Raw genomic sequence first — 23,604 nt, 5'->3', positions numbered from 1 at the left:
CAAGTCAGTGGCAGCTGATGGAAGGCACTCCCTGAGTTTAGAGAGAAAAGGTCTGATTGGGTTTACTTGACTGAGTGCTGATGTGAATGCCTCTCACTGGCATGGTCACTGGAATATCATCTCTGAGAGCTGTCACTTCAGAAAGCTGTCATGTTAAAAGTTTTCCTCACTGACCAATCTCCCTAACTCTGCAGTTGTAAGTCCCGTCTCTGACCCTAGCTGAGACCCTCACAGTACTTCTTCCCCAGAAATGTTCCTGTCATCTCCCAGCTTCAACCTCCACTCTAGCTCAGCATATCCTCAGCCAGTAGGTCATCAGAGGACTGCCTGTTGAAACTGCTTTCACTGTGTCCTGCCTACCATATCTCCAGTCTGATTTTGTTCCTCTTTATTTTGTTCCTCCTTTCCCAGGCCATGTCACCTTTGCCTCCCACACACATATAGCCACTGGTGCTGACAGGGAAGGCCAAAAAATGCGGCTGATAGCTACACTTTTCATAGACTGCGCTCCTCCCTTCATGACCCAGAGAGAAAGCTTGGTATGAGTCATACCCTCTGCATTAGACATGTTCCCTGACTGTCTGCTGTCACTAATCCACAGGGGAGTTTGGCTCAGTAAGAGAAGCACTACTGAAGCTGCAGGATGGCTCTTTCCAGAAAGTAGCAGTGAAAATGTTGAAAGGTGAGTACAAGCAGGCCCACTTGAAGTACTTCATATAAAACAACTTGGAAAGATTCAGTTGATTACTGCCTCCTCTCCCCATCCAGTCTGTTCTGCCAGCAGTGCCAGCCTGGAGTGTGTTGATTCATTCATCCAGCAAATGTCTCCATACCTTCATCCCCACTGCTCCCTACGCCTAAACTTGGGCACTTTACACCGAGCTATTTCACTCAGTTCTTCCCTTTTCCTTCATCCCTAACTTTTGAGAGTATAAACTTGTCTGGGCAAGAATCATTCCTGCTTGGGTCTTTACACAACATCTAGTACATGACAGAGACACAAAAACTAGTAATAAATACTACTGCATCTACTACCATGAAATACGGGGGATCCATCTTAGCTGCTTGATTTTACATCATGCTAAATTATATGGTAGGGATGGTCTAGTCAAGTCCACTTTGCCATACTCAGATACAACTGCAGGACCAAATTCTGAAGAAAATAGGTTAAAAACTCTGGGCCAAATTTAGGGGCAAGGCGACGAGCAGTATAAATTCAGGTCAGTTGCATGTGACAGAATAGCATAACTTCAAATGCTATTTGGTGGGTACAAAACAAGTGTAATTTGCATGTTGAGGGACTGGAGCAGGAAAAGCAGCTACCAGGATGGTATAAAGCAGTTCTGTACCTAATGTAACCTCTGCTACTCTGTCCCTATCACTTCTGGAGCCAAAGTCTGTGGTGTAAGTGGACAATAGGTATTTTTGTTTTAAACAAAAGTAACACTTGCTTCTACCTGGAACTCAGTATGATCTCCCCGAGAATCTTAGGCTGTTTACATTATATTTGTTTTGTATGTATGTAATGCCAAGTTAGTACTTTTCATTTACTACCATTTTTTCTGCCTATCTTGCAGCCCTCAATCTAGAGACCCACTGAATTCAGCAGTGGCATCAGCAGTGGGAAACATGACCCAATGAGCCAAATCCTGAGCTTATTTAAACCAGTGTAAATGTGAGGTAACAGCAGTATCAGCAGTATCATCACATAAATGACTGGTTTTATATGATGTGATGAGATCAGAAGTTGTCTTAATGTGTAACCTTCACCTCCCTTTTGAGATCCATGCTGAATTCAGTCCAAGCTCTCCAGGGCTGCTGGTGCCAAAGAAATCATAACTCCTATGCATTAAAAGGATCAATAACACTAAAAGGTATAAAAGTATTGATCTTCCATGTCACCAAGGTCATGAATTAAATTGTCTCCATTTGGCCTGTTATTCCAGTCTATTTAGTCAGTTGACAACATTTTCTTTGAACTTTTGTGCTACCTAAATCTCCTCCTCCATTATAATCAGGGGTCCATGTTTTCTGTTTCCCATGGAAAAACCAGAAAAAAATGTGAATTTTCCATTTTAACAGAAAAAAACAGATTGTTCATTTTAACAGAGATACCCATGGATTTTCCACTTTTGCAAAGAGCTTTCTGCAGGCTGACAGAGTTCGAGCCTGCAAGAGCTTCTTGCAAAAAGGGTGGCAAACCCTGAGCCCTGTCCCAAAGAGGAGGAAGAGGGGAAAGGGTGGGGCCTGAGACTCTGTCAGCCAGGGCTTGGTTCAGGCTCACTTTCCCTGTAGCCTTTGAGGTAGGTGAGATATACAGGGGTCTGGGGGCCAACTAGGGACCCCCTCCAGGAAGCCTAGGGGACTGCAGATCAGGGCTGGGGGGCCCTGCAGGGAAGGTGTGGGTAACTACCAGGGCTGCGGAGGTTAGGGGCTGTGGGAAGAGCCAGCAGGGCAGGTGGGGGGCAGGGCAGGGGTGTATGGGTGGGGCTGAGGGAGCAGAGAGGTGTCTGTGGGAAGCCCCACACAGAAGGCCAGCCCGAACCAATGGCATGTAGACCCAGAGCCACGTGCCACCCGGCCAGGCAGGAAGCTGCACATAGAGGCATGGAGTCATGGGCCAGGCAGGCTCCTGCTTGCCTCCATGAGCAGCTACCCGCTGGAGTGCTAGAAGTCCCATGCAGAGGCACAGAGCCTGCCTGGCCCCATGGTGCGCAGCTCCTGGTCCACGCACCATCAGGCTGGGCCAGCCTGCTCTGTGCTCCACTTGGGGCTTCCAGGGGGAAGCCGTTCATGGAGGCACAGAGCCCTTCTGGTCCAGTGGCATGCAGTTTCTGCCTGCAGTGCTGTGAGCCCCATGCCCTGGCATGGAGCCAGACCAGGCTGGTGTGAAAGTGTGTGCCAGCAAGCCAGGCAAGCTCCATGCCAGCATGTGCAGGTCCTAGGACTCAGCCAGAGGTGCGCACTGCTGGGGGCTCTGCCTGCTGCAGCCATGAACAACACGAAGGCCTGCTGCCTGCTGCTGCCGAGCCACTGGCAGCGGGGGCTTTGCACAACAAACCCCACACCCACCCACAAACTCCACACAAACACGCGCACACACACACACACACACACACACACACACACACCTTTACAACTCCCCCATAAGCCCCACACCTCCCCACATACTCTCATACCCATGCCCCCACTCACACGCTTACACCCCTTCACAAACCTCCCATAAACCTCACATTCGCCCACAAACCCCACATACTCCCATACTTACACCCCACACAAACCCCACACTCTCCCCAGACCTGCAACCCCCACCCCACACACCCCCAACCATACAAGGTACCTGCATATATTTCTAAAGAAGATCAAAATAGTGTTATATTTAGTTTAATTTGTAAAAATAAAAATCATCATCATCATCATCATAATTAATTTGCATAATTTTGAGTTTTCCTGCACATAATTTTGAATTTTTCTGTACATTTTTCTGGGGTGTACAGATTGGCCTCAGCAGAAGCTCTGATTTTCCATGATGAAAAACCCAAAATCAAATGCCAAAATATATAGGTATTTAGAATTTATTTTACTATAGTGATTGAAACACTGATAGGCTTCCAAATTGCTTTAAAACTGTAAATTTATCAATAAAACATTGTTTTCAACTAATACATACGTACATACACACACACACATATATGTGTGTGTGTGTGTGTGTGTATTTGTGTGTGTGTGTGTATACATGTGTATATGTATATATGTGTGTGTATATATGTATGTGTGTATATATATATATATATATATATATATATATTTAGTGGCCTTTTATTTTAATCATGGATTTTGGGGTTTTAATCAGAGAATTTGCATTTTTTTTAAATCAGAGAATTTGTGATTTTTTTTTAATCAGAGAAAACAAGGATCCCTGATTAAATTTAGTTTCTTTTAGCTAATTAAGTCTCACACTTTTAACCCATGTGTGATTTCCATGGCTTCCAAGGAAAGTTGTTGCTTAAAAAATTGCTGCTAATCGACAGGCCCTCTTTCTGCCAAGAAGCAATTTACCAGATGTCCCTGATGGGTATATAAGGCTATCTCCTTCTTCCAACTTTTATCCGCCCCAGATGAATGAGGCAGGATATGCTTGTTTGGGAAATGGTTGATCTAGCCTGAGACAATGTGTAATGCCTCACGAGGCAAGCTTCCAATAATCAGGAGACTCTGAGGCACTGATGAACCAATTCTAATGTGTCTTCTTTTCAGCGGACATCTTCACCTCAAGTGACATTGAGGAGTTCCTGCGAGAAGCTGCCTGCATGAAGGAGTTTGACCACCCTCATGTTACTAAATTGATTGGTGAGCTAGCGGTACTGTTCCACAAGAGTCACAGTAGAGTACCTTCCAGAGTAAGGAATCCCTAATTCCTTCACAAACTATATATATGGTCCCAAGGCACTGAATAGCAGCCACCTCTACAGTGGCAAGCATCCACTCTCAAGCCCACGGCCTTCCAAATGACATGGATGTTGCTCCTTTCCAGACTTGGAAGGAGCTGAAGTGTGTGTGTGTATTTACATAGATACATTAAAAATGTGCGTGTATGTATCTGTAATTTCCTTTTCTTGTTTAAACCATTTATCTAGCCCTTATTGGCTTTTGCAAATGTATTAAACAGCTATGAGCACAGATGGTACATCTGAGAAATGGCTAAACTGTGGTGAAACAAAGAGACGCAGTGGATGGGTTAATAAAAGAATAGCAGAGAAGAAACCCTTCCTCCTTTGTTTTAAAGCCCCTTGGCCCTGGGGAGAAGACAGTAGAACAATTACTGCTTTGCTGTAAAACAGTGGGAAACATGGAGCAACCTCAGAAATGAAACCATTCTGATTAATATGGGGCAGGTGAAACCTCTTTAGAGGGATCTTAGAAACTTCAGAGCCCAGCCCAGCAAGGAGCTAAGCCCTTCATGAGAGGTGCCGTTGGAGTAAGTGAGAGTAGAGTTTTTTCCATGTCCCATGGGGTTGGGCCTTGAAAGTGGGCTTGACACACAGAGTACAACCCTCCAAAATTACAAGTGATCATGTTTCCTATAAATGGGTGGATGAAGGGAGCAACAGGTTCACCCCCAGTATCAATCTAGTTGAAAAATACTCTTTCTGTGCATATTCTTACCCTAGGTGTCAGCTTGCGGAGTCGTCCCAAGGGCCGTCTCCCAATACCTATGGTGATCCTGCCCTTCATGAAGCATGGAGACCTTCACGCTTTTCTGCTGATGTCGCGGATTGGAGAAAATCCTTTTGTAAGTCTTTTTCTCTTTGTACATTTCTCTAGTGATGGTGTAGGTTCTGGGATGTGAAATTCAGATTGTCTCAAAGTGTCCAGGAGACTCCAGGCCAATGCAGTTTTGAAATGACTGTATGTAATCTGGTGGGAACCAGCTTCTCACTGCCCTTAGTATGAACCAGCAGGTGAGTGCCAGGGGTCAGTGCTTAGTGTCTTGAATATTCCAGTATTCAGTCTTGAACTGTTGCTTTCTTTCAGAATTTGCCTCTTCAAACATTACTCAAGTTCATGATTGATATTGCCAGTGGTATGGAGTACTTGAGCTCAAAAAACTTTATACACAGGGACCTGGCTGCTCGGAATTGCATGTAAGTGGACCAAGCACTTTCACACCAAACAAAGGCTTCTGGGGCAGAATATGAGAGAAAGGAGTTAGAAGCTCCCAAAGTCAGAAGGGGGGAGCCTGCCTTTTGGTGGTAGATCAGCAGTATATCACTTCTTCATCCAAGCAGGTGACAGCAGGTAAGGGGAAACCAGTGCTGGTCAGGGGGGCCGTGGGAAGGAGTGCAGGTCCTCATGGGAGACTTCTAAGGTTCAACTAAGTATCCAAATTGATCCGTCCTGCAGCATCTAGCTGGTATGCACAAGGTTGATACACAATATCTTTTTGCAATGCAGTATCATTCTGACCAACAATGGGCATTGCCACAATATCACAACACAAAGGAGCAGAGAATGTATTTGGGATCTAGTAAAAGAGTGGAGCTTTCAAAGCTGCTGTAAAAAACGAATCCAGAATTTCCCACAAAAGACATCAAACCCTCAGGCTATCTCCAGATACTGGCTTAGGTGAAGAATTCTCTATTGAAACAACTGAGGGCATGTCCACAATGCATCTGGACCACTGCAGTGAAGCACAGTGTACACTGAGTGAGGATGCCACATTACATATTGAAATAGATGTAACATAGCTGCCAGAGTGGTGATGACCATGCACCAACACATTACATCCATTTTATTATAGCACTCCCTAGCACAGGCCAGAGGCTGTGCAGACATGCTTCAGTTGTTGGCAGCTACATGTGATATAAAATTGACACTTCTCGTCCCTGATTTTAATACCTGCTCTGATGAAGGGGAGGATATTTCTGCTCATTTCTTCTCTCTTGGGAAGGAGCAAAGATTGGAGCCAAACTATGTTCTAATAGAATTCTTCATGCATATATAAACAAAACCACCTCTGGCCAGTGAAACTGAATGAGACGTAAGACCAGATTTTTGAAACAGTTGAAAAATGCATTTAGGTTAGGTGTTAAATGAGGTTCTTAAAGGGGAAATCAAAGGGAATTTTTTAAGGTTCCTATCTACATCTTTTTGCACCTGCATACCTTAAAAACTAATTGTGCAGCAGAAACTTGAATGCCCTGGGAGACGGGGGAGATGTTCCTCGGTGAGACCTCTTTAGTTGAAGTTACTCTGCATCTTCACTGCCAGTGCTCCAGTAATTTCCCTGGATAGAGGCCACCAAATATAGTTTCACATTGGCCCCCAAATAGTCAAGAGGCAGGGATGACTTAGTCACCACCACCCACCTGAGCCATACCTGTTGATGAACTGGATTTGAAAGGCTCTATATCTTGTTCGGGGCGGGCAGTTATTTTGTTACCGTGTTTTGGAAAGCTGTCGAGGGCCGCATGGGTAGCCCCACCCCTTGACAGGTGCTCTGCCCCCTGGTTGCCATCTTGTGACCAGAAGTCCCGCTCCCTAAACCCTGACCTTTGCCACCAGAAGTCCCTCGCCTTGCCTCCAGAAGTACTTCTTTCGGCAAGGTGTTTTGCCATCTCGGAATCAGAAAAATACCATATTACAGTAAAAGCTGCCTTAACTGGCCCCTTACAGGCTGGCATGTTCTATTAACTGGCATGCCAGCTTGTAAGGGAAAAGCGAAACTGGAGGCGCCCACTGTGGCACTTCTGGTTTTGCTGAGCCCCCACAGCCCGGGGCAAAGCAGGCTACATGAGGCCCACCTTCCTGTCCCTCAGGGCCCGTGGGAGGGTAGGCAACGCGGTGGGAGGGGCAGTGACGCCCCGGACACGGCGGGAGAAGCAGCTGCCTGAACAGGCAAAGATGCTTGTTCAGGCTTCTCAATTAACTGGCATATTTTGTTATCCAGCACCCCCCATTCCCCATGGGTGCTAGATAACAAAGCTTTTGCTGTATCTTCTAAAAAGCGAACATCTACAGCATTCATGAATTTGATTTCAAAAAATATTTTTCTCCTGATTTACATCTGCTTGTGTAGTGTACATAGAGATGATTGCACAATAGCTTAAAACGAAGTCTTACTCTTGTATGTTGGGGGGGTATAGGTTTGTGGGGGGCTGTGGGGTGTGTGCATGTGGGGTGAGGGAGCATATGGGTGTGTGTGGATATGTGGGGTGTGGGTGCGTATGGGTCTGCAGAGGGCTGTATGTAGGGGAGGGTAGCTGGGGTTTGTGTATGGCAGTGCAAGGGGGGTGTGGGTGCATGTGTATGGTGAGGTGTACATGTGGGACTCGCCCTATGAACACGTGCACACAGACTCTGCCCTGAGCCTGCACGCACAGACGTTCCCCTCTCAGCCTGCACGGGCACTTAACAGCGCGGTCCCATGCTTCACAGTTCAGCGATGCAGCTGGGAGCCACCTGGTGCTGGAGCAGGGCTGGGGAAGGAAAGCAGGGAACTGGCTGTGGGTAGGGCGGGGCTGGGCTATTCAAGCCTGCTCAGGCTCCCTCTGGGTCCTACTGCCTCTGGCTCCTGTCTGCTTTCACACAGAGCCGGGAGGTAATACATATTAATTTATTAAAATTTTGAGGGGCCTTGCGGGCTGGATAGAATGGCCTGGTGGGCCATATTTTGTCTGCCCCTGATCTTATTGTTACTTCCCTGAGCCATCCAGTGCCCAGTTGCTTGGTATGACCCGCAGATTCCAGTTTACTTGTTTGCATTTTCTCTTAGGTTGGATGAAAATATGAATGTAAGTGTTGCAGACTTTGGACTGTCCAAGAAAATTTACAGTGGAGACTATTACCGCCAAGGCTGTGCCTCCAAGCTGCCTGTGAAGTGGCTTGCACTGGAGAGCCTCGCGGATAATCTTTACACAACACACAGTGACGTGGTGAGTTTTGATTTTGGGTGTCCTCTAAAAGCCAGTGGGAATCTTACAGTTGACTTTATCGTGCATTGGGTCAGGTCCTTGGTGATAGTTTCATAGATGTTAGGATCGGAAGGGACCTCAATAGATCATCGAGTCCGACCCCCTGCATAAGCAGGAAAGAGTGCTGGGTCTAGATGACCCCAGCTAGATACTCATCTAACCTCCTCTTGAAGACCCCCAGGGTAGGGGAGAGCACCACCTCCCTTGGGAGCCCATTCCAGACCTTGGCCACTCGAACTGTGAAGAAGTTCTTCCTAATGTCCAATCTAAATCTGCTCTCTGCTAGCTTGTGGCCATTGTTTCTTGTAACCCCCGGGGGCGCCTTGATGAGAGAGCATTGTGTGAATGTGACAACTCTTTGTATGAAGGGACAGGTCCTTCTTTGCATTGTGGCTGAGATGCTCTCCAAACTTGAGAAATGCAAGAGATATTTCTAAATTGGAGGGGGAGTAGTTTATTCTGCATATATGCATGTCATGAATCTTTTTGTCATCTGATACTTTTACATAACTTTATTTCTCATCCTTTGTCTTCTTCCCAACCTTTTGTCTTTCTTTCTTTGCCTTCCTTCTCTTCTCTGTTTCTTTCACACTGTTGTTCTTTTCCATTTTTTCTGTCTTCCATTGTGACAGGAAGGTGAAGTAATTTCTCTCATTCTCATTCTCTCTCATATGCACACACACACATACACACTTGAGCAAGTGTGCCAATAATAGTTCACCCTTCAGAGGGCAATGTTGGGAAGGGCTATCACAATACTTATTGCTGCCTTTTTTGTGACTCATCTTAAAGCTAAGATAGCAATTATTAGAAAAGAAGATGCACTAATGGATTTTCAGGGTCTCAGGCAAGGTAGAATAGAATCACAATTAGGCACCTAATTCAAATAGAATACAGCCCAAAAAGTCATCTTGTTCTAGAGATACTCATCCTCATTCCATTTCACTGAGCAGGTTAGGACAAGCATGTTCATCTGGAACTCATCTCCCTTTCCTCTGGACCTATCTTCTGGTTCTCTCCTTTCTCTCCCTAGATCCCCTCTGATTTGGATTCCTACTGTTTTCTGCTTTGGCTTGTGAACTTGCACTCCTAATTACCAGTTCTTCACCCTGCCTCTTAAGAGAAGGCTAACAATACTGTATTTACCTCAATCCAAAAACTTAAAATTTAAAATGACCTCCCAATAATTTGATTCTATACAAGGAAGATTATAAATGTATAATTTTCCATGTATAGAATCTAATTACTGGAAGATCATCTTAAATTTGTCCCTCTACTGCTGTGGCAGGGACAGCAACTGTGTGTGTGGGGGGGGGGGGGGGGGGGGGGGAGGGGGAGGGAGTCTGGCTTTGGGGCAGTCAGCAGCAGTAATAGCCCCAGCTCAGCCCCATCCTAGCCTGGCCAGGGAGAAGCAGTGGTAGCTCCCAGCTGGACTGGGTTAGGCCTGGAGGAACCACAGCTGGAGCAGAAGGTAAGGGCAGGCAGGCTGCATGGTCTTCTCTATGCTCCCCCCAGCCACACATGCTGTCTCCCCCATTCCTCCCTCTCCCCATCCCCCTCAGTCTCCCTTGTTCTCAGCTCTGGCTTCAGCCCCAAGCTGAGCTGCTGCTTATTGCAGGCTGGTACTAGAATTCAAGATGAGGCATTTTTCCCCATGCTGGTTGGAGGAAAAAACCTCATCTTGGATTTGAGTAAATACAGTACCTTGAAGTCTGGCTACAAAATTGCATGGTGCAAGGTGCAGCCCACACATACATTGTACAATGATTGATGCTCAGACACATCTGAATGGGATATTTCTCCTGAGGAACATACCTCATTAGACACAACATATCTAATTAACTTAATTAGATAATTAAGATGATATGTCCAGTCAGCATAACTTGGCATCGGCAAGCAGAGCCCCAGGCACAGACTTAGAGGGGGCACCAGAATGCTGATGGCAGGAGGTGTTGGCATGGGGGACAGTGTGGGGGTTAACAGACCAGCTGCCAGGTGTTGCGTTAGCCCTACTCCAGCTGTCAGGTTTTTTGCAGCTCAGTTTGCCTTTGGTGATCAGCACTGATGACAAAATTTGGTGGCAGCCACAAGAGGGTCTCTTGCTCAGCAGTTGCTCTTTTAACTATCTAGCTGCTGACCACACTGACACCCCCCCACGCCGCCCTGCAGTAGATAGGTCTGCCTTGAACCCTGCTGCCCTCAACTCTGATCCCTACAGTAGGTTTGGCCCACGGTGTAAACCTTTCCAGTTACACCTCTGCCTCCAGTATCTTTAGTTTAGACTTAGCTCTTTCTTCCCTGCATACATGTACTGCAGTGTATGAAAATCATACTGGAAGTGTGTGCCTACTACCACGTGTGAAGAGTGCATGGGAGATGATATACTACTGCTCCCCTGTTTTCATTGGCATGTGTTATGCTGTTAAGGGCAAGCTAACACGAGCCAAAAATGCCTTGTTACCTGCATCATCTTCAGCTTGTGGGCCAAATTCTGTTTCCATTTATACCTGTCTCTCTCCAGGATCTGGCTCAGGACATTAAGCTAATTAAGTAATAAAAATAATAATTTGAAAAGGAAGGTTCCCTGCTTTGGCAAACAGAGAAGTTTGTTTGCTAGCTTTGCTTGCTGTTCCATTTCAGTGGGCATTTGGTGTGACCATGTGGGAGATTGTGACCCGAGGACAGACTCCATATGCAGGCATTGAGAATGCAGAAATCTACAACTACCTCATCAGCGGAAACAGGCTGAAGCAGCCCCCAGAGTGCCTGGAAGATGTGTGAGTAATTTTCCCCATGCTTTCTTTTGATTCCCATAGTGGATTTTGTCTGAATAGTGATGGGAGTAGGGCCATAGTGTTGTTATAGCCATGATGGCCTGGGCAATATGTGAGAAGTAAGGTGTGTTTGGTACTATCCTTTTTTACTGGACCAACTATAGAGTTGGGAGATATGTCAGACAGTAGATACAGCCTATTTGCTTCTTTTCCAGACCAGAAGAAGGGCATTTTGTGCCCAAAAGCTTGTCTAACATGTTTCCCACTCTGTAGTTGGTCCAATAAAAGATAGAGCCAAATAAGCCATGCTTAATGGAGACAGGCAGACAGACGGAGGCAGCTGGCTGGGCTTCTGATCAGATTTTATTTATTTTTTAATATTTAATGGCACCCACTAGAAAGTTACTTAGGTTGCTGCTACCATAAAAGCAAGGCACCAGTTTTCCTACTTGTATAACTCAACTGAGATCAGGGTATATACATTGACACCTACTTTGGCCCAAGAGCTTAAACAATATCAGCACTCTAATATGCTGATATTCTGTTCCTCTTGCAAAATATTCAGATCTCTTGTGAAACTGTAGTCTCTGACCACAGTTTCAGACCTCTAATGAGGTCTCTGACTTCTTGAGAAACTAGCTATGGTCTCAGAAACTCACTCCTCCTTACCTCCTCTTTGTCAATGGCTAAGAAACAATGTGGGCCTCCAGCCATGCCCTAAAGTTTGGCTAGATAATAATCAGGCAGAGCATTGGGGGAAGTGAGTCTACGAGCAGACCTAATGTATAACAAGTTGGGTTGGGTATTCAACATTGGAGCAGTGCTTCACCCCTAAAATTTAGTACCTTCCACCTCACTCAAACTAGTCTAACAGCTGACCACAAGCACAGCTGTCTTTCTCTGCAGCTTGAATTCCTCCAGTATTTTTCCAAAGATAATTGCCTATTAATTCAGAAGAAAAGCATTTAAGAAAAGGAAATAAGAAACCCTCTCTGCTGAGTAATTCCCAAAGTTGTTTTTTATTTCCCCATTTGTGCTTTATAAATAGTTATGCAGCCATTAAATCCCTTTGCCAGCTACCCCTTTACTTATCCATATCTTTTTGATGGACCAGCCCATCACGAACCCCAAATCAGAAGATATTTTGATGGTGCTTGTGAAACCTACCCCCTCATACAGATCTAATGGGATCTGTCTTTTCCACATAAGGCTCTAGGCACTTGTTAATGAACAAGTCATTCTTCCTAGTCCTCTTGGCAGATTACTTTTTTAAAATTCTTTCCATGCATTGTTTCACCTTTGTAGATACCATTGTTTAACTTAGACAACAAAGCCAGAAAATATACATAATCTGGTGCTACAGAATAAAGAACAATAAAAAGTAGTCAGGATTTGGTCAAGTAAAAATTGCCATGCTTCAGACAATGCTAGGTCCTTTTTCCTCGATGAACACGCTATCAAATTTGCTCAGTCTGCAGCTCTAAACTAGGTTGGTTTGTGTTTGTGTCGGCTTTCACTGCCAGCACTTTAAGATAACACTTTGTTCCCTTTTCCTGCAGGATTGGCAACAATAAAGGGATAGAAATTTAAATGCCAATTTTGTGTATGATGCACAGGGAGAAAAGAGAACAATAGAATTGGCTGTACTCTAGCTAAATGAGTGCCAGGAGAGGCATAGCAGGATGGAGGGCAAACATATGGTAATTCAGCTAGTGAACTGTCAGAGATTTGCCTGCTGAAGCAGAAGTTAGAGTAGAGCTGATAGCTCCCACTCCCCAATTATTGTGCCAATGACTTTAATCCACACCAATATTCAAATGACTTTGGCTGCAGTAACTGAAGTTTAATCCACATTCAACTTCAAAAAATCATGAGTGCTACTGTGGCTGATAAATGACTTGAGGAACTTCTCTTTGTAGTTGCAGAGTGTCTAGAATAGAAAGGCCATTTTCAGCTTGGTTATTCCAACAGTAAGGACTCTGCTGATTTCTTCACATCCCTCTGAAACAAAATCATAGAAAATTAGGGTTGGAAGGGACCTCAGGGGGGTCATCTAGATCAACCCCCTGCTCAAAGCCAGGACCATCCCCAGCTAGATCATCTCAGCCAAGGCTTTGTCTAGCTGGGTCTTAAAAACCTCCAAGGATGGAGGCTCCACCACCTCTCTGGATAATCTGTTCCAATGTTTTACTACCCTCCTAGTGAGAAAATTCTTCCTAATATCTAATATAAACTTCCCTTGCTGCAACTTGAGACCGTTGCTCCTTGTTCTGTCATCTGCCACCACTGAGAACAGTCTAGTTCCATCCTCTTTTGAACCCCTCATCACGTAGTTGAAGGCAGCTATTAAATCCCCTCTCAGTCTTCTCTTCTCTAGACTAAGCCCAGTTCCCTCAGCCTCTCCTCATAAGTCATGTCCTCCAGCCCCCTCACTATTTTAGTTGCCCTCCACTGGATTCTCTCCAATTTGTCCACATCCTTTCTGTAGTGGGGAGCCCCAAATTGAACACACTACTCCAGATTTGGCCTCATCAGTCCCAAATAGAGCACTTTCCTCACCCTGCTGGCAGCACTCGTAGTTTCATAGTTGGTAGGGTCGGAAGGGACCTAAGCAGATCATCTTATCCGACCCCCTGCCATTGGTAGGAAAGGATGTTGGGGTCAAATGACCCCAGCTAGGTGGCTGTCTAGCCTCCTTTTGAAGACCCCCAGTGTAGGGGCAAGCACCACTTCATTTGGAAATTGGTTCCATCTCCTAGCTGCCCTGACAGTGAAGTAGTGCCTCCTGATATCTAACCTGAATCTACTCGCAGTCAACTTATGGCCTTTGTTCCTTGTTACCCACGGTAGTGCTTGGGGGAACAGGGACTCTCCCATTGCCTGCTGGTCCCCCTTGGCAAGTTTATAGGTGGCCACCAGATCCCCTCTCAGCCTTCTTTTGTGGAGGCTGAACAGGTTCAGGTCCCGTAGCCTCTCCTCGTAGGGCCTGCCCTGCTGCCCCTTTATCATGTGAATGGCCCTCCTTTGGACCCTCTTGATGTTGTCCACATCCCTCCTGAAGTGCGGCTCCCAGAACTGGACGCAGTACTCCAACTGTGGCCTGACCACTGTCGCATAGAGGGGGAGGATCACCTCCTTGGACCTGCTCGTGTTGCATCAATGGATGCATGACAAAGTGCGGTTAACCTTCCTGACCACATCCCCACATTGGTGGCCCATGTTCATCTTGGAATCAGTAGCAATTCCAAGATCCTTCTCTGCCTCTGTGCTGACAAGAAGGGGGTTCCCCAGCCTGTAGGTATGCTGCTGGTTCTTCCTCCCCTGGTGCAACACCTTGCACTTGTCTGTATTGAAACCCATCCTATTTTCATCCACCCATCTCTGTAACCTGTTGAGATCTAGTTGTCGACTCCTACCAATGCAGCCCAGTATGCCATTAGCCTTCTTGGCAATAAGGGCACACCGCTGGCTGATATTCAGGTTATTATCCACTATAACCCCCAAGTCTGTTTCTGCAGAGCTGCTGCCTAGCCAGTTAGTCCCCACCCTGAACTGGTGAATGGGATTCTTTCATCCTAAGTGTAGGACCTTGCACTTGTCTTTGTTGAACCTTATGAGATTCCTTTTGGCCCAATCTTCCAATTTGTCTAGGACTCTCTGAATCCTAGCACTACCCTTCAGTGTATCTAGTACTCCCCCTAGCATGGTATCATCTGCAAACTTACTGAGGGTGCACTCTATGCCATCTTCCAGGTCATTGATGAAGACAGTGAACAGAACCAGCCCCAGGAACAACCCCTGGGGCGCTCCATTTGATACCAGCTGCCAACTAGACATAAAGTCATTGATTACTACCTTCTGAACCCAATGATCCAGTCAATTTTCTATCCACCTTACAGTCCATTCATCCAGCCCATACTTCCTCATCTTGCCTGCGAGAATGTTGTGGGAGACCATATCAAAAACGTTGCTGAAGTCAAGGTATAGCATATCCAGTGGTCTCTCCGCATCCACAGAGCCAGTTGTCTGATCATAGAAGACAATTAGGTTGGTCAGGCATGACTTGCCCATGGTGAATCCATGCTGACTGTTCCTAATCATTATCTTCTCCAACTGCTTAGAAATGGATTCCTTGAGGATCTGCTCCATGATTTTTCCAGGGACTGAGGTGAGGCTGACTGGTCTGTAGTTCCCTGGATTCTCCTTTTTCCCTTTCTTAAATATGGGCACTATGTTTGCCCTTTTCCAGTCATCTGGGATCTCTCCTGATAGCCATGAGTTTTCAAAGATGATGGCCAGTGGCTCTCCAGTCACATCAGCCAACTCCCTCAGCACCCTCAGGTGCATCCCATTCAGCCCCATGGACTTGCATGTGTCCAGCTTTTCTAAGTAGTCCCTAACCTGTTCTTTCACCACTGAGGGTTGCTTACCTCCTCCCTAAACTCTGCTGCCAGTTGCAATAGTGTAGGAGCTGACCTTGCCTGTGAAGACTAGGGTGAAAAAGGCATTGAGTACTACAGCTTTTTCTGTATCCTCTGTCACAAGGTTACCTCCCCCATTCAGTAAGGGACTCTCACTTTCCCCGATAGTCTTCTTGTTACTGACATACTTGTAGAAACCTCTCATTACCCTTTGCATCCCTTGCTAGTTGCAACTCCAATTGTGCTCTGGCCTTCATGACTACATCCTGCATTTAGAGAGAACCTTCTATTATTCTTACTAGAAATAACTCATGCCTTCTAAAAGCATGGCTTCTGTTGTTTTCTCACAGTTTCATCTGCATTAGATCAGAATTTGGAATGATAATGTTTCTTATCCATTGCTGAGATAATAAAACATGCCCATTTTAATGAACAGATTAACAGATAAAAAATATGTTACTAACTGTTCCATTTAGTTTGTGCCAATCAGTATCAGTAAATGAAACTTTAATTAAAAAACACCTATGTCTGATTGGCCTTTTTCATTTTGTTTTAAGCACCATAAATAACCCACTTCTTCTCAGCAATTGTTTTATTTAAAACGCAAACAATTTGGAACAGGTCAGGAGACTTAGAATTTGATTTTCTTCCTCAAATTAGAAGCCATGTTCTCTTACCCTGTACAAAACTTGAGCAGAATGACCTTTGTGATTAGATTCTGGAGAACAGTGTTTTGTGGGGTTTTTTTGTTTTAATTGTAGTTGTCAATTGACAAAAATGCATGTGTCTAAATAGCTCCAGTGCTGTAGTGGCACATCCAGCCTAGTTTTTAAAAAATACCTATGATTCAAATTGAACAAATAACCATACTAAGATTCTTAACACACCAAAACTAAAATATCCCCTTCTTCATCATCACCCTGTCTTTGATCCACTTAACCCAAACTCTGCCCAGAGAAATTCTGTGAACCTTCTCTTTCGAATTTTGAGTGGCTCCTCTGTAGATCTGGCTGCTTGGGGATTCATTTTGCCTACAGAGATTTTTGGTTGTATATCAGAATTCTCCTCAGGGCTTTCATGGAGATAAGGCAGAATTGTATCACTCTACCATGGTCCAGTGCATTAGAAGTGTGATGAAGCCCTAAACTGTATTTGCATACCTGCCACTGAGTGAAGAATTGGATTGTGTTTGTTTGCTGATAGTGCTCCTAATCTCTACTAGTGGGCAGTCTACATTGAACACAGACTCTCTTTAAGAATGGAGGCAGATGGCTTCTATACTTTTCAGCTCTCTTTTATTTTGTTTGCATTGCAGCTATGATCTTATGTGCAGATGCTGGCATCCTGAGCCCAAGTTCAGACCTAGCTTTGCAATGCTGAAATTACAGCTGGAAATGATTCGGGGGAGAATGTCTACACTCTCTTCCAGTCAAGATCCTCTGTATGTCAACATTGGGACAGACAAAGAGGCTTCTGGGTGTGACCCTGCCCTGCACACTTCATTTGGAGATTTGGACAATGAAGAGAATGTTGCTGGAGCAGCTGCTGCTGTCACTAGTAACTACCGTTACATCATGAGCCCTCTGTGCCTTGGGAATGATGCTGAAGGTGAAAGACATTCAGATGCAGCTGAAGGGGAGGCCAGGAGCCTTCTGCATGAGCTGGAGTTGGAAGGAGAAAAGAGTTGTTAGCCTGTAAAAAAAAAAAAAAAAAAAAAAAAAAAAGACACTCCATTTCCCCAAGAAGGGATGTATGCAGCTGTATTACCATGTTGCACTGCTTTATAAAGCCAGTGGTGGGATGCTTCTAAGGAGCACAAGTTGCCAGTATCTGTTTGAGCTGTAGTTGTGGACAGCTCAGGAAGATCACAAATCATACTCACCCTCTGGTTATGTGGGGGTAGGATTAAAGGTTGATCACATCAGATGGGAGTGGTTTCAGAGCAATGGCAGCCAATGAGAGCTTGTGCTCAGCTAATTCTCATTGGCTGCTGGAACAGAGTGTACTGTACCTGCTAGTCAACCAGTGCTCACTACTTTGTGGGTGTTTTTTTTCCACTCCAGGTGTGTGAGTTTGGGACTGGTACATCTAGAAGCACTAGCAATTTACACGGTCATTCAGGACATAAGGGAAGAAAAGCCCCCTTGTGTTCACTCAGCAGTACTGTCTAGACCTGTCACCTACCTCAGTGGTTCTCAAACTGTGTTCTGCAGAGCTGTTTCTATCCAGCCAAGACATTAAACATCTGGCATTTTCGAGCAGTGACACTTGTTGCTAGACACAGCCCAGTCCAGGGCTCTCTAAGATTTTCCTGGCGCATTTGTGAGCAACTAAATTGAAACCAACAAAAAGCCAGCCCCTTTCTCTACCCAGTGCGCCTGTTAATTTTAGCCCTGATCAAACTTTCAGCTGAGATTAAAAATGGAAGTTGGGGGTCTGACATGCATGACAACAGAATCCAACTGCAAAGGAATCTAATGAGAGTAGTGCAGAGTGGGGCTGGCAGCAGTGGGGGAAACGGTACTAATGAATATAAAGTGTTACACTCAGGATGAGGAAAGAAACGGTGGAAAGAGAGAATGAGGGTCTGTAAGCAAGTGTGGACTTCAGTAGGAGCAGGCTCCAGCATTTGCTTTTAAAGGAGAATAGATAAATATCTTCTTTTTAACTGCCTGATTATTTTTTCACATCACCAAACACTGAAGGCACAGAAGAGTAGGTGTGGGATCAATGTTGGTGGGAAAGGGGCCAACAAGGGGGAGAGCTCTATCTAAAAAGTAGTCCTCAGTATGAAAAATATTTGAGAACCACTGGCGTTCCTGACTTCTGGCGTCTTGTAAAAGATCAGCCTGACACTGGAGCATTCACAAGTATCACTGCAAACATCAAGGCAGGGAGAAAGTTGTATTTTGACTATGAGGTTTTCTTCCCTCAAATTGGCATGTCTGATCATTATAACTGCGAAGGGTTTATGTATGTTTTTAATAATTTAATATTTTAATGTAAATCAGTGAGTGTTTTTGTGCAGCATTTCCCAATACTTGCAGGGAAATTGCAGTACACCTTACCCGGGTTATCTGAATGTTTACTAGGCCTTGATTTTTTTCTCTTAATTTCCTGCATTCTGAAGACTTCCACAGGTTCATGCGACTTAAGGTTCTACGTTGCTCTTCCCTGGGAATGAATGCTGCAAAATTCAGTTTATATTTTTAATGACTTGATAATGGTGGAAGCAAGATGCATAATTTGAATGCAGATCTAGAAAGTGAACAGTCCAAACTTTGGTGTCCGAGATTTTCATTCAGCCCATTGTAAAGATGGGGATAGACTCCAAAATTTGGATCTACTTTGAATCAATTTTTAGAGCAGGGATCAGCAACATATAGTCCACGAATCCAGGGGGCTTCAGCGGCATGCTGGGACCAGGCAGCAGGGAGCTGCACTGGGGTTGGGCAGCTGGGACCTGCACCAGTGCCACAGTAAGGTGTTGGGGAAAAGCAATGGCATTGATCAGGTGGGAACAGCAGCCCACTTCAGACGCACGCCAGGTCATTCTGGCCTGCATTTCTGAAACATTGCTGACTGCTGGTTTAGAGCAGGGGTTTTCGACCTTTTTGGATCAGTGTATCCCCAGCGGCCAGACATGGAGCAATGTACCCCTGGCAGCCAGATGCCGGGGGGGAAGGAGGTCGGGTTGCCCGTGGCCGAATGCGGAGCAGCAGCAGCTGCTGCATGTGAGCTTCCCTTGCCCCCTGTGTCCAGCTGGGTGGGTGGTGCCTGCACGACAGTGCAGGATGATGCATGGTGGTGCTCTGTCCCTGCCCATCCGCGTGTACCCTCTGGGCCTTCTCAAGTACCCCTGGAGGTATGCATACACCCGGTTGACAACCCCTGGTTTAGAGCACTCAAAGCTTGGGGTAGTTTGGATCTGAGGGTTTGGCTGGAGCTTTTCTGTGTCATATTTTTAAATCTACTTAAACTGAAGCCCAAAAGTAACGATGCCCTAGCGATGCCTCCCAGAAGTATTGAACAGTAACTCAGTCATTAGTATGACGTGCATCATCTTATACACCAGATAATCTCAATTTTTAAATCCAGTTTACAAGAAAACCCAGGGCATAGGTGAAAAAATAACATGTAACAAGGAGTATTGTTTTACCACAAAGCCCGTGCAGGGGTGCATGTATTTGTTGTAAGGGCTGAAGGCTAAACTCCGTGCAGCCTCCTGGGGAGGGCAGATGTAAATATAGAATCTAATTCTTGGAAGCATGTCATTAGTTTTTATGCTTTTTTAACAATAAAATGTGTACTGTGTCGGAGTCCCAGCTTTTATCTGCAGAATTTGGGATGCTGCTCTTAAAGTGTCTGCTCACTTGAATGGGACATTGGTTAAATTTGTTGGCCTGGCACGTGAGTCCTCTCAGTCTCATAAAAACAGGTCAAGACAAATCTTCCTCCCCACACCCTACCTGAAATAAGCAAGGTGCTTCCTGGGGTTAGAATGGGGAAAAGGACATTGCAGCTTTCCCAGGCCACTCAGTGCTACTTCAGCCTTGATACTGTAGAAGCTGTGGCTGTTGGGACCCTGTTCTCTGATGGGCTATGGCTGGTTGTTGTAAATAGAGGAAGGTCAAGCCCAGCTTTTCTTCCAAATCTCGAGAGAGAATGAACAGAGCTCCTCTGGGGATGGATTTCATGGTATTCAAGGATACAGAATCTCAGCTCAGACTCCCAAATCTTCCTGCAGCCAGTCTGTTGAAAATCCAGTCTTCGTACCTGGATTTGCCTCATTATCAGCCCTCTTGAATGAAGGCTGCATTCATCTGAAAATTACAGCTGCTGAGGTAAGTGACCCAAATGTAATACAGTTAGGACTCTAGTTTTCCTGCAGTTCAAGTACAAGGATTCAACTTTCTCTTTTTCCTTCTTTGGCATCCAGCACATTGATCACATGCACTCTGCCTGCTACCTCGCATAGTGAGGGGAAGGTATGAGCTGTGATTGTGGCAGAACCTCCATCTGCTTTGTAGTAAAGCTGACATCCCAGGTATATACTGTGTTTGCTTCAGTTTTTGTTTTGGTTAAGACTCCATCTCCTAGTCTCATATATCTTGGACAGGGTTAACAATATGAAACAATTCTTTTGCTTTCAAACTAGGCTGACCCAGGTGCAAAACGCAGGAAAAAATGAGCCAAACAACAGAGTAGGTGATAGAAGAGGGAGGAGAGAAGGGAAAATTTGGGAAGAATGGAAATTGTCTATTAAGAAAGGCCCTGTACCATATGCAGAACACAGCAGCTGAGGGCTTCAGAAGGGCAGGCTGAAGAGAGAGTATTTCATACAGAGTACTGGAAAAGACTGTCATGCCTCAGACTCCTCCAGGTGCATTTTTTGGATTGAAAGCAGAGAGATTCCAGACAACCTCACCTGCCCTGTGAGCTGTTCAAATGTAAGATTTTTAGAAGCTGTATAGACAGTCTGCTTCTGTTCTTTTTGAAGTCAGTGGGCACATCTATACATGCAATTAATGAGACATAATAAACACCGGTGCATATCACTTCAGAGTTTATTGCTCCTGGTGTGGAAGAAACAAGCTTCACTTTGTTGTTTGGTTTTGAAGTTGTCAGAGACTTTTTATTATACAAGCAGCTGCAGGGGAGGACATTGAACAGACAGAGCTTCCTCTTATCAGTTCCTCATGCCCCCCCAACAGACAGTTAAAGCAAGCTTTTATGTTTCAATTCAGGTCACATGATGCAAGATATTACAAGTCAAACAAAAAACTGCTTTGGACCAGAAAGCTGCAAGAGGGCATAAACTGTGGTTTGACCTATTGACCTCATAGGCCTACTCAGCTCAACAAGGGAAAAGGGCGGGAGAAAGAGCAGATTGCAAAATAGCCAGGAAAAGGCAAGCACTAGCTGAAAGAAGTCAGCAGAAATTAAGGCCTAGGGTTTTCTTCTTCCACATTCCCCCATTTTGTACTTACAGTACAACCGATGAGATTTTGTAACCGTGTGTTGGGCAACAGACTGCAAGTGAGCTAATGGGAGAACAGTCTGACTTATGCATCCTTCGAGGCACAGTGAAACTTGCTCTTAGGTAGAGTATCTTCCAGTGCTCCTTTCAGAACAACTGAAACTAATCTCAATTGACCCTGCATCACGTTAGACATATCTGTTGCGTCTTTTGTGGGATGCACTAAGGTTACAATTGCGTAGCAACAAAAGGAATACTTGTAGGAAGAGAACAAACCTGAGGACCATGATTGTGATATAAAATAATTTGGCTCCAAGTCTGCCAAACCAGTCCCAAAGACTCCATTGATCGGTTTGTTGTAGTTTAGCAGCTTCTTTCTCAATAATTTTGGCCTGGTTCTCAATAGCACTAGAAGCATCTGGTATATAAATGCAGCATTCTGTTTTTATCAAAGGACACACACCTCTTTTGCTAGCTAATATATAATGTAAGGCGAGTCTGTTTTGTAGAGTCATTTGTCTCATTTCTTTCATTTCTTTACTTATTTCATGAAAACCAATGGCAGTAGCATTAGCTATTTTCTCTAGGGATACTGCAACTTTCTTTATTTCAGACGTAGCTAAGCCTGCGCCATAGTTGGGGAACATTATACCCCAAAACCTTTGATTTTCTGTGAGTTCACGAACATTGCGAATTCTTCCTTTAGGTAAGCGAGATCTAATAGTAAAGGCAGGATATGCTGCCGAGACATAGCATGTTCCTCCCCAACCAGAAGGAAGATTTTTATAGGCCTTATCTCCACATACAAAATAGTGACCAGCTAGTGCAGTAAACGAAAAGTTACAAACTGGTTTTAACATCCATACTGAATAATAACCTAAATATCCAGCTGAAATGGGAGATAACTGGGTATCCAGGAACCGTTAGAGAGCCAAGCACCATTTACCTTAAATTCTTCTTCACACTTACTGACTCCTACTGCAATATGAGATCTATTACAGGTCCAACAAAACTTTCCAGGGGTGGCATAAGCTAGTCATACATAGTCAGCTTGGTTACAATTTATATCTTGCCAAGTTTTGTTCCCATGAAAGGGTGAATAAGGAGCTGACATTTGGGTTGCATTCAAGGGTACTGGTATCATGGGTATCCCTCCGGTAGAATGGGTAGAGACATGACTACATATCAAACAACAAGAGACATTTAAGTCTATCCTAATTTGGTTGACTAAAGACCAAAAAAATTTCCATAGGCCAGGTTTAGAAGTCCAATACAAATAGTTAGCAGGAGGGACTCCATGTTCGGTTATTAATGGACTCTTTTCTTGGAGTCTTAATCTTTAATACTTGGTTTCGTCAGGAGGAACAGTCTTTTTGCAGTGTAATGCATGGATCCAAGTAGATAGTCTCTGACACTTTACTGCAGTGTTTGTGGTGAGAAGAACTTGGAACGGACCTTTCCAGCGAGGTTCTAAAACTGATTTGCTTTGGTAGATTTTTACATTAACCTAATTTCCTGGCTGTAAGGAATGGCAGGCTTCTTTAGGCTGTCTGGGTAAAGCTTCTTGGGCCTGTGAACGAAAGGCCTTAACACATTTCATTAATGCTTGACAATATTGTAATACAAGATCATCAGCTAAGTGGATGTTAATCTGAGAAGGTGGTAAGGGTAGGGAGGATGGAAGTTGCATAGGTCTCCCCATCAGGACTTCAAGTGGGCTGAGTCCAGTCTTCCGATTAGGGGTGGATCTCATGCTCATTAATGCTAATAGTAGAGCGTCTGGCCATTTTAAACCAGTCTCAGCACAGATTTTTGCTAGTTTATTTTTCAGTATCCCGTTTTGTCTCTCTACAGCACCTCTTGACTGTGGGTGATAAGGGCAGTGAAAGTTCTCTCGAATCTGCAGGGCTTTACATATTTCTTGCATAATTTGCCCAGTAAAGTGAGATCCCGTG

At 44.9% G+C, this 23,604-nt stretch overlaps 1 protein-coding gene across 1 annotated transcript in view; it reads left to right on the top strand.

Annotated features, from left to right (window-relative positions):
- Window positions 1–19,988, top strand: part of TYRO3 (TYRO3 protein tyrosine kinase) — a 73,463-nt gene extending 53,475 nt beyond the window's left edge. The window contains exons 14-20 of the mRNA XM_059721347.1: window positions 602–682; window positions 4,258–4,350; window positions 5,172–5,293; window positions 5,536–5,645; window positions 8,276–8,435; window positions 11,115–11,251; window positions 16,985–19,988. Of these exons, the coding sequence (XP_059577330.1) occupies window positions 602–682; window positions 4,258–4,350; window positions 5,172–5,293; window positions 5,536–5,645; window positions 8,276–8,435; window positions 11,115–11,251; window positions 16,985–17,360 (1,079 nt within the window). The 3' untranslated portion in view covers window positions 17,361–19,988. The remainder of the gene's footprint in view (window positions 1–601; window positions 683–4,257; window positions 4,351–5,171; window positions 5,294–5,535; window positions 5,646–8,275; window positions 8,436–11,114; window positions 11,252–16,984) is intronic.
- The last annotated feature ends 3,616 nt before the right edge of the window (window positions 19,989–23,604 follow it).

This window comes from Alligator mississippiensis, chromosome 2, assembly GCF_030867095.1.
Source record: "Alligator mississippiensis isolate rAllMis1 chromosome 2, rAllMis1, whole genome shotgun sequence".
Classification (NCBI taxonomy): domain Eukaryota; kingdom Metazoa; phylum Chordata; order Crocodylia; family Alligatoridae; genus Alligator; species Alligator mississippiensis.
The sequence above is the reverse complement of the archived record's forward strand: the minus strand, read 5'-3'. Positions and strand labels throughout refer to the sequence as shown.